General features: G+C 36.6%; 1 protein-coding gene and 1 long non-coding RNA gene across 3 annotated transcripts; one reads left to right on the forward strand and one right to left on the reverse strand.

The window, feature by feature from the left end:
- The first annotated feature begins 4 nt into the window (after positions 1-4).
- On the forward strand, positions 5-7,557 carry LOC128021007 (uncharacterized). The gene is made up of 3 exons (XR_008185457.1): positions 5-411; positions 6,973-7,318; positions 7,412-7,557. It is a non-coding gene; the product is annotated as an uncharacterized LOC128021007 (long non-coding RNA).
- LOC128021004 (SUMO-specific isopeptidase USPL1) lies at positions 1,370-11,342 on the reverse strand. 2 transcript variants are annotated; one of them, XM_052607860.1, is made up of 9 exons: positions 11,189-11,342; positions 10,254-10,405; positions 9,883-10,008; positions 6,965-7,619; positions 6,021-6,131; positions 5,796-5,925; positions 5,508-5,633; positions 5,222-5,382; positions 1,370-3,145 (listed from the first exon to the last, which is right to left on the reverse strand). In XM_052607860.1, the coding sequence occupies exons 2-9, from the start codon at positions 10,371-10,373 to the stop codon at positions 1,827-1,829; spliced, it is 2,748 nt and encodes a 915-aa protein (XP_052463820.1). In that variant the 5' UTR covers positions 10,374-10,405; positions 11,189-11,342; the 3' UTR covers positions 1,370-1,826. The 2 variants fall into 2 exon arrangements, with proteins under 2 accessions (XP_052463820.1, XP_052463821.1); XM_052607861.1 differs by lacking the exon at positions 10,254-10,405 and having other exon boundaries at positions 11,189-11,311.
- Positions 11,343-11,569: the final 227 nt, after the last annotated feature.

Here is an 11,569-nt window from a genome sequence, read left to right on the forward strand (position 1 = left end):
TGTGTGGAAACCCTATTCCTGGTGTAGCTGCATTTTCCGTTTCACAGCTCATCCTATCAGTTGGTATTTTAGGATAAAATAAAGTTTAACCATGTGAATGTGAAGTTGAAACCGACGGTCTGTTGACGGTCTCGCAGTGAAAGCCTGCCCTCTGCTGGCTGAAACCGTGGTGCTGGTCTTAGCTGGTTTCAGCTCGTCTTCCACTATAATATTCTGCTTGTGGAAGTGGATGTCATCAAACACTGCATATTTTGGGTGTCTCTTTAATCTGACTCACCTGAATCAGCTCATCAGCATTGTCTAAATCTCCTGAAATGCTTGTCAAACAAGGGAACTAAACTGTGCATTTTCAGGAGGCCTCCATATCCAGGACTGAAGACATCTACTATAAACCAACCGACAGACCAAATGGTATTGTTACTTTTATATTTAAACACAAAATATAAGAAGTACATGCAATGTTGTTGAACAAGCCTTATCTATTTGGCTATTGTATATAACTTGTCATAAAAGTCATTATTTAAGTCAAGAGTGACCGTTGTTACTCAAATAGAAAAGCTGACAAAGCAAGACAACTGAACTTATTTGAACAATATTTTGACTGTTAATATATCATATGCTAAATAAATTAGCAGACAGTAAGTCTTGCTTACAGTGGCCCCACCAAGTATTTATCACACTTGAAAATGTCAGTTTTATTTTTAACTCAACTTTGAGATCCTTTTAATATCTTAACCAACTGCTTTTTTTTTTCAACAACATAACCGTCAGTGTTGTTCCTTCAAAGTGTTTTAATAATATAATTTTTTATTTGGCACTTGCTTTTCACACTCTTAAAATAACCAAACTCCGACCTTTTTAAGTAGACCAAAAACTGAACAAAGTGAAGCTGTTTGCATTCACATTTTCCATGCCCAGTTTAAAAATGGACTGACATGATTACTTGAAAATTGTAATACTGATCATAAGGTCTATTTTTAATTGTTTTTATTAATAAGGCAATGCATACGTTCTGGGTCTAAATGTATTTATATTTTGTATCAAGTACTCAACTAGAAGCAAAAACAACTACTGCACCAAAAAAAAAAACATGAAAATTGATTACTGCTTTTAATGGTAATGTAAACATGAAATTTAAAGTGCAAAATTATAACCATTGCTTACAATGTACAGAAAAAAATGAATGGAAATGCTTATGTAACTGCTGATAAATACATATTTTCCCAGCTATACTACTGTTTGAATTAGTATTTCTTTCTTTCAGTGAAGATGCATTAATTAGATCAAAATTTACAGTAAAGACATTAACAATTTTAAATAAACTTTCATAATCCTATGATTCAGAATCTTACTAATCCAAAACTGCAAGTGCTTTAAAATATTTTATTGGTTAGAAATTATTTTTAAACATTTGTATCCAACAAAAAGTGTAGAAACCACATATATAATCCGTTTGAAAGTGAAGCGGTTTACACCAAGGAAAAATTAAATTCCAGTAAACACAACATATAACATTTTTGGGACCATTTAATATGAACTGTGTGTTAACCATAAAAAAAGACAACAAAAATTAACTGTACAATGCTGTACAAACCTTAACAAATGCATTGAGCATACATTGATCTTCAAACTCTGCACCCTTTAATGTTCTTTATTCTTCAAGTATACCAGACAAAACGTGTACTCTGGATTCATTTAACTGATTATGTACCACAGGCTTTTCTAACAAAAGTCTTGCATTCCCAACACGAAACAAAGGAAGAGATCTTGGGAACAACTTGTTTTGACATCAGACCAAACTTTAATTTTGTAAAATCTAAAAGCTATCAGAAAAATATATCTAAGCCATTAAAATCGGTGTTCTCAATTGCAGTCTGGTCCATCCCTGATATGTAGTCATCAAGATTCAATACAGAGTCATTTGTGGACTGAGAGTAGTTTAAAGTTGCTTCAGGAACCATAGTTGTTAAACAAGGATTTTGCTGTGCGCTTCCAACGGTCTTTTCCACATTTTGGCCGTTGTTCAACATCTCTAGGAGCCCCGTGCTGTCAGGTGAGAGGTTACTGACGGTCGTCGCAGGAGACAAAAGCTCGGCGAAGAACTGGTCATACGCTGGACTGTCGTATGCCGTTGTACTAGACGTGACCGAGTAGGGCGACGAGAGAGCCGTGCTATCCGGTTTTGGAGTAGATTCTCCTGCACTGCCCAAAAGCTGGTTTAATTTAGCCAGTTTCTTTTTCTTAGCCTTGAGCTTTTTCAGTAGCTTCAGTCTGAGGGCTTCTGTAGAGGTAATAGGCTGCTGGTCTGCCAAGAGGCTTGGATTTTTCTTAACAGATGGGCATGTGCCACCAGGAAGAGTGATTGGTTTGTGTTGAGCCGCTACAGCAGGATTCACATCACTTGAATTTGGCAATTTCTTGCTTATGAAGCCACCAAACATGTCAGCTGGCTTTGCTGGCAGAGCTTCGTTGTCACATTTCAAATTGGGTTTTGGAACATGAGGAGGAAGCCTTATTGGTGTCGACTGGAAGGAAGGATGCCGTTGAAGTAATGAGGAAATTGCAAATGGTGAAGGTGAATGTACTTGTGTAGCCACTGACGGTCTCGGCACCACTGGATTGGAAACCAAAGATCCTTCCTTCAATCCAGAACTTTGTGGTTTCGGAGGATTTGAAGGTTGGCAAACGGACTTGGAGATACAAGAAGAACTAGATGCGACAGAAAGACTGGGGATAGTGGCCGGGACAAGGGCTGGGCTCTGGGGAATCTGAAGAGCCTCAGTGGCTCGGTTCTCATCAACAAGAGTGAGGGTCACAATGTCTGTATGTGACAGACCCTCAAAGGTGTCCAGTAAAGTGGTACTGCCAATGGATGTATCCAGAGCGCCGGCAGCAGTCGAGTCTCCCACGGTGAGCGCGCTGATGACACACGTGTCATCAGCCACAGAGTCTGACAGTTCGTGCGGGTGTTTATCATCGACATTTGTGAGTGCAGAGGGAGCTGTCAGTGAGAGAACTTCTGAAACTTCATTTTTAGTGGAGTCTGATTCCCAGAAAACAATGTGAATTTCGTTGGCAGGAAATGAAAACCTCTTGTGGGTGATGCTGTAAGGGTATTTCAAATCATCGAGTTCTAGCCATGACCCTAAAAGACAGAATGCAAACATGTAAATGAACCACCATTAAGATAAAATTTGAATAACAATAAAACAGACCAAGTAATCGGAAATAACTGTCAGAATTAGCTATGGGTGCACGATAAATATCGGCCGATAATTAATGCACATCTTTTCAGTAAAGCCGGTTCTCTAATCCAGTGGTTCCCAAAGTAGGGGTCGCGACCCCACGGTGGGTCGCGGGACCCCGGCGCAGGGGTCGCGAGATGATTTCGATATAGGCTTTATATATTTTTGTTTCAATTAATTTAACTCTTTCGCATCGCACGTACGATCACACCGGTGTGATCAGTCTAGGCTAGTCCCTGGAGTGTAACTGTTACGACCACACCGGTCAGTGCATGACGTGAAATTCAAATGTGCTCTCGCGAGTTGGCTGGCGCTGAGCCAGAGACAAGTGCGCTCAGAGCTGTCATCACAACTTTTCAGTGTTTTCAACCACATAATGTTTATTTTAGGTTTCAGACATATAAGTACTAGAAAAAACAATACATTTAGAGTTTGTAAAATACACACTGATGTCAAAGGAAGAGGCAATAATAATCTTTTTCATTATAATTAGACACATTTTATTCATATCAGATACACATTGTGTAAGTAACTTTAAAGTTTACTCCATTATTCTCCCAGTTCACCAGCCACTTACTTTTATGTATTTCGGGAGAAGTGGATGAATTCACGTGTTGTAAATCCAACAGATCTGATTCTCTGAACTGCGTCTGCGGCACAAACTAAGATGGCGGCGCCCATCGCGCATACAGCTCAACTAACGCGATCGTTATAAAGGTGTTTAAACAACAAAACACTTCCACTTGCATATATTTGACAATCGGAATATCAGCTATTTCATGCCATATCTAACAAATTTATTAATATTTTGAATAAAAAAGGAAAAATAACAAAAGCAGATCATTCATTCAGCTCTGTTGTTGCTGCGGTATGTCACGTGACAAGCAATGACGCGTCACCATGGGAAGCATAAAGTGACACATCTAGCGGATTAGCATGAGTGTGTGTGTGTGTGTGTGTGTGTGCGTGTGCGTGTGCGTACGGGTGTGAGCACGCGTGTGAGCAGCTCAGACTTACTCGACTGGTTCCTGATGGCAGAATAATGAACGAGTTCAACCCAACATAGCTGCACAGTTACTTTACGAGAGAGAACAGGTGGATATCGAGCAGCTCATGCAGACTTGTAACACTGATTTTGCACGCAGAACAATAAAATATAACTTTGTGTGCTTTGAGACTGGGCATAAAATCGATTTGCTGTACATTTCACGCGACGAGAGGTGGTTAGGTGGTTTTTTTTTGGGGGGGGGGGGGGGTCGCGGGGCAGCAGCGCATTTATCATGGGGTCGCGGGCTAAAAAGTTTGGGAACCCCTGCTCTAATCAGTGGCAAATTCCATCAGGTGCAGGATTTCCCATAAAACATCTGATACTACACGGAGCCATTGTTAACTGACAAGCTGCGCAAGTCAATGGTGATAATGAACATGGAATTAATTAATGCACATTAATTATCAGTCTATTTATCGTGCACCCCTAGAACTAGCTGTAAATCTATTTAATAAGTTAATCATTTTTGTGGATTTTTTTTTTTTTTTTTTTTTGCTTTTATGTAATGTGCAAGTAAATTATTACGGAAGCATAATGTTAGAGGAAAAACTATAGCCCTAATCTGGAAAAGGGGACGGAAAGCAGCAGCTAATTTGCATTTAAAGATGCATGCATGAAAACAGCATGTTTCTGCTTCCCCTCAAAATAGGCATTTTCAAAATGATATAATCATCTGTGGAGTATTTGGAGCTGAAACTTCACAGACACATTTTTGGGAAACCTGAGACCTATATTCTGCCTTGTATAAAGGGGCATAATAGGTGCTCTTTAACAGAACAGCATTTAATTGAAGTAGAAATCTTTTCTAACATTAGAAATGTCATTGTGACAATGTGTCCTTGCTGAATAAAAGGAACCAGACTCCAAACTTTTGAATTGAATGGTGTTAAGTAGATCAGCTAACTAACTCCCGGAATAAAAGACTCACCACTGCTCTGGCGGATCCAAGTGGCAAAGTGCTTTAGACGCTTATTGTACTGGATGACAGTGCTAACATTGTATTGCGTGCCCTGGAACTCAAATGACAATTTAGAGAGGTCTTTCCTGGGCAAGCCCTCCACAAAGTGCAGTGCAAACACAGAGGACAGTCTGCAAAAATGAACAAAGGCATATCAACCAACAACAAAAACCATGAGGTTAAATCATGGTGAAACAAGGAGGGGGGTAAGAAAAAATACATGGAAAAAAGGAAATTTTGCTATTTCAACTCATACTTTTCAAGCACCATTTTCCTCCTCTGGTTTTTACGGTTGCAGTTACTGCACTGAGTGCGGTGGATGGCTTTTAGTGGATGCCAGTCATTCAGAATCTGAGTGAACGTTGTAAGAGTCTTCTCAACACTGCAAGACAAAAGGAGGGTTTGTGTTACACGTGGGTGTGTGCATGTAACCAAAAAAAAAAAAAAAAAAAAAAAAAATTATATATATATATATATACTAAATCAAAAGCTGTTTAATTACCAAATACAAATTATTTAAAATTAAAAGGCTCAAAACCTTTACCTGTCGTTTAAAGTATAGCTACAAGAAGTGCACTTAAATTCCCAACGGACAGTGTGCTGGAAAAGCTCTTGAGCCCACTTGTCTGCACGTAGAAGGAGAGGGAGGGCAAAAACGGGTGTTTCCTCCTGACCTGTACGACAGACAGACAAGATTATCACTCAACACAAATAACAAGCAACCGATGGATATCAGATCGTTTTATGATTAGATGTTGAGCAATTTTACCAATTTCACACTTCAGAGTGGGCTGAAGGAGTTTGAAGAGTGACAGACGGAGCGCAGACAGCTGCTTCTCTACCTCACACAGAACATCAGCAGGAACTCTGGTTACCTCGTCTGCAGAGGGAAAATCAGGTTCAACTTTCCAGCACATGAATGCAAACCTCTTTGTAAAAGTATATTTTTGAAGTGAGGGTAAAAAAAAAAAAAAGTGAACATAATAAAACTCAATTTATTTTTAAATTATAGTGCATTAATACTTATGAATACTTACATAATTGTTTATAATTGAAATTTGAGTTATGCAATATAAATTTACATTTAATACTATAATAAAGAAAAAATATTTGATCAACTTAAAATGGAAAATAACTATAAAAATTAAAGTTTGTTAATATATACAAATACATAAATATTATGAATAACTTACAAATAACATTAGATATTAAAAATAATTTTAACTTATTTTAATTTATACAATTAGTGTTCACATAGGAGCAATTACAAGTAATGTCAATTAATAAATTTAATCCACTTATGTTCACTTAAAACTATGTAAATTTATGTTAAACATATGTTTGTAATTTTAAAAATAGAGTACATTCAAGTTAATAAATAAATGTTAAACTATGATAATTTATTTAAAATAGTGTATTAATGAATACATTAGACAATTTTACAAATTACTACTTTTATAATATTCTAAAGAATAATACGTAATTCAATTTTATTTTATTTTTTTACATTTATAAGGTTTAAATCTTTGGATATTAATAATGCAAAATTACAATAACAACTTACAATTAATCTATAAGTGTGTGTGTGTTTGTGCTCTAATAAAAAATATTAACATACTAAACATATGTACAAATATTAAAAATACTAAAAATAAACACTAACTTAAGAAAATCGATAGGTTTAAAACCCTGAAAGTTTTTGCTTTCTCTTGCCTTCACAGTGTTGCTCCTTGGCTTTCAGATTGGCACAAGACTTATCATATGTGAAGCAAAGGTTCCAGACAGCAGAGTTGCTGGAAGGCACTGTTGTCAACTCGTCGATCAGCTTTACATTCTGACATGGAGTCTCTCTGATGGTCTTGCAGTTCACAAGCATCGCCAACAACGAATCCAACCAACACAGGTTGTCCTCATTTTTCCAGAAGAGATGAGGTGGCACAGGAACCAGCTCTGATGATTCCTCATCTACATCCATTCCAACGATCTCTTCGACCTCATCTTGAGTACTAGATACACAATCATCCTTCTTGTCGCACAACTCTAAATCCTCATGGGTGGCAACAGCAGGTAGATCTTCAGGATGTTGTTCCTCAGTGCCATTAATGGAGTCAGTCTTTCCAAGTATTGATTGTTCATCAGTAAACATTTGTGATTCAACAGTGTTATCTGGAAGGGTGCCGTCACTGACATCAGCACCACATGGCTCAGGTACAGCAGATAAAACATCCAGTTTCTCCTCTTTTGATCGCTTTGAAGGGGAGGATGTATCATCCACATCGGACAGGGAAGAAATGCTCCTCTTGCATCCATCTTTAGACAAGCTAGCACGCACATCTTCCAGAGATCTACTAACCAATGGATACAGGCACTGCAAAGCAACAGAAAAACACCCCACTGATGTTAATGACCATCTTACTTAGGGCTGGGCGATATGGAGCAAAAAATATATCTCGATATATTTTGATATATCTCGATATACGATATATATCTCGATATCTTTACAGGAAAAATAACCCCCAAAAAACTACTGCAAAAACAAATATGGCAAATATTACATGTTAAGGGGCCTATGAAACATTTTATTTTTTTCTTCACCATATGTTTTATTGTTACCTAATTCTGTGTGCATAAATGCATAAAAACAACTTAATTAGTTAAAAAAAAAATCTTAAAATAGCCTTATGTGAAATGTTTTTTTCCCTTCAGAAATTCTGTGTATTTACATTTTACTGATTATCAAATTAAGGCATAAAACATTCATTTAATTTATCTTTTAATTATTTAAAATTAAGCAAACTTTATTTTTTTTGTAAACAAAGGGGATTTACTATTAAAAATAAAACATGGGAGAAATGTTGTGTGATTATTCCTTATAAAATTATGTTCGTTTCATTTTAATAGTAGTAGTAGTGGGCTATCTACATTCTGCTGTACAATAGTAATAGATTTCTGTCAAATACTTTTATTTTTTTCAATTACTTTACAGTTCTGTGTATGTGATACCACAGTCTATGATGTGATATGAGCTAATCTTACTCAAATCAAACGGTCAGATGCTCATGAAGTGACTCTCAGTGCAGTTCTGGAGATGTTCCTCATGTGTTCACGTCTTTATTTAGAGAGAGGAAAGACAATGAAATCAGCGCGAGCGTTATGCGAGCTTCCGTGTTTAATGAATGAAGACGCGCTTCTGCTCCATTCGTTGACACAGACACGCAGAACATGCAGGATTCATATTTAAATAGACTTTTCCGGGTTAATATTTGCAGATATTAGTCCATTTCGCGATTTGATGTAAGTGCATGACCGACTTTTGATTAAGTCATTTAAAATTTGACCAATTCCGTGACATTCCGCGTTAAACTGTAGATTCCATTTTTATGACTGGATTCCGCGATTCCGTCCGCGTTTCATTGGGCCCAACAGTAGACATCTGCCTGCCGTTCGCCCTACGCCTTAAAACTGAAGTATCTCCATATAATGGAGCCAGTTGTCTTTTTTTTTTTTTTGACTAGTTCTCTACACGCGAGGTGAGAGGGGACAAAAGCAAGGAGGCGGGGGGCGAGTGAGCGGGGGCGAGCACAGCACAGGGAAGGCAAACAAGCAAAGTGGCGGAATCAGAATATAAACAATATATCGATATATACGATATGTCAAAATCCATATCGTGTTTAAAAAATATCTCGATATATGTTAAATATCGAGATATCGCCCACCCCTAATCTTACTGGCCAATCACTCTTCTTTACAACTGGTCATAAGCATTTAATAACAATGAGAAATATAATATTACCAATAGTAAAAGCTTAAAATTAAACCCCTAACAAACATATTCAGCTTGTATCTCACCTTAAAATCTAAAGGACCAACTATAATTTGCAGTACAAACATTTTATTTTAGAAAATATTTTTTGCAAACATTTGGAACTTCCTCCCAAAAAATATAATTAATATAACGGTCACATTATTTTAATGGTAACTTCAGCAGATTTTACCTGAAATCTCTCACAATTTTTTACTGTAATGTGCACAGCATTTTACTTTAGATATTTTGATTCATGTGATTTTCAATGGTGATTCTAATTTGATACTAACTTATTGCTTCTTTTACTTTCTAAACTAAATCAGCATAAAATTTCATTAAAAAAAATATATCATATATAATAGATCATACGTTTATATATATTTTATATATATGTATAAAATATTTTATATATAAAAATGTATTAAAATATGATCTATTTTATAAGTATAATATTTATTTTACTTATGTTTTTTACCATAATGAAACCCAATCTCTTAAATAAATTCTCACTGGATTTATTACTTTATTGTATCTCTTTTCTTTCTAAACTAACATCAGCATAAATAAAGGGTACAAAAACACTACTTTGATATAAAAATAAAATTTCTTAAATTTTTCTTTTAGTTAGTTATTTTTTCACAAAATTGTGTTTTACAATGCTAACATTATTCATGGGTTCAAAACTAGGCCATACTTTCTTTATGCAACACAAAAACTTACGTTTTTAGTTTTAGAGTAAACTGACCCAGATATGACTGGTTTTCATTCATTCAATTATTCACTGAAGTGCCAGCATGTCCTGATCAGCAAGAAAAAACATCCTCACCTGTGGATTTGTACAGAGCATAACACTCTCCTCCAGGTTGACAGCATAAAAGCGGAGGGCATTTTTCTGACCTTTTGTCAAGCACCAAGGACAGTTCCCTGGTGGTGTGCCATTTTTTTCTTCACACTGTAAACACAATGAGAAATCACGATCACTCAACAACACAGAAAATACAAGACCCATAACACAATCAGTGTACAACTTAAGTGCTTTTATGAGTATTCCTTCGCCTTTTACACAGATTTCCGTGTTCAGTTTTTTCTCGTTCGAGGTGGAGGATCAATTGGATGCAATTTTTCCAGACAATATAGAACTAAATTTGAGCGGAGCTTTGCACGAGTGACAGGGGGAGAGAACTGAGCATAACTGACTTTTCCCAAATACCCCGCCACCGCTGGGGTCGGAGTCCCTATACCAGTGCCTTCGCCGTTCATTCTCATGCCACCGAGGTTTCCGTTCTTTGAAGAGTCCTGCGGCCATAAACTTGACATAACCGTGACACCCGGCTCACCGCCTGAACGCGCTGCAGTGAGAAAGAAGAATTAATTTCTGAGACATCAACTCACCCTTCCCGGGCTGAAACACATCAAGCAAACATCTCAAACTTGATTCGCATTTCCATACTAGTGCTTGTAAGTCAGTAAGAGAACAGTTTTGTCTTATTTTAATTTAATTCAGTATGCAAATAAGCAACAAACCAATCCAATTTAGTATGTAAATACATTTAAGTGTTGAATGCTAAACGTGTCTTAAACCTAAGTAAATGTGTCTCAATATTAGGCGTCAACCAAAACTTCTTAAATTAATGTCACATACACAACAAAAACTGAAAGCTTAAAATAAATGTAAATCACTGATCTATATTATATTCTATGTTATAGATCAATGATGTAAATTGAGTTTCCGTTAAACTGTTTGAATCAGTGGCACAAGTAAAAAAAAAAAAAAAACTTTAACCTGAATGCTAAAGGACTAACATTAAATAACAACAGGTTCTACTTCGCAAATATTGTAATAACTGACATTCGTCTTGTTTTGCTGTTTTCTTAATGACAACAGAAGTTTGGGTAACGTTAGCTGTAATGATAAATATACAGGACGCTCTTGATAACTGCTAAAAATGACCCGTTATACAAAAAAATACATATAAAGCAACCTTTAACGTTAGATATTTAGATTTTAGTTGAGCACTATCAGGCGCTAACAAACCGGTGAGCAGATTAGAAGACTAGCAGATCGCCCAAAACCTCATAGATTGTATTCACAACCGATTTTCCAGGTGCACATCATCTGCTCCAACACGTACCTCGAAACCGGATCGAATGTGGAGAAATTCCAAACTGGATTTCAAACACGCTTTTGGTAATTCCAGCACGCCGGTAGGAGACATCTCCATGTGCATGCTCCCCGCCGTACGCTCAACGTACTACTTCCGGTTTTGTTGGAACGAGTAATAAAGTTTTTACAAAGATTAATTTACAGCACAAGAGCGCCATCATCCGGATTGTCTGCGTGTATTTCTTTTACCGTCTATGAACAGTGTCTGAAATTACATTGAATTACATCTGCAGGTGCAGATATTGAATCAACGTCAAAACAATCAAGTCTAAACTATAATTAATTGTAGAAATACGCAAATTTTAGAGTAAGAAACGTGTTAGATGAGATAGAAACGATTTAGAATTCT

This window comes from Carassius gibelio, chromosome A10, assembly GCF_023724105.1.
Source record: "Carassius gibelio isolate Cgi1373 ecotype wild population from Czech Republic chromosome A10, carGib1.2-hapl.c, whole genome shotgun sequence".
Classification (NCBI taxonomy): domain Eukaryota; kingdom Metazoa; phylum Chordata; class Actinopteri; order Cypriniformes; family Cyprinidae; genus Carassius; species Carassius gibelio.

Coding starts and splice junctions, on each gene's coding strand:
- LOC128021004 (XM_052607860.1), bottom strand. CDS start 10,373: ATGTCAAGTTTATGGCCGCAGGACTCTTCAAAGAACGGAAACCTCGGT. Junction 5,634..5,795: donor AGCTATACTTTAAACGACAG/GTAAAGGTTTTG, acceptor TTTGTCTTGCAG/TGTTGAGAAGACTCTTACAA. Junction 5,383..5,507: donor AGGAAAATGGTGCTTGAAAA/GTATGAGTTGAA, acceptor TCATTTTTGCAG/ACTGTCCTCTGTGTTTGCAC.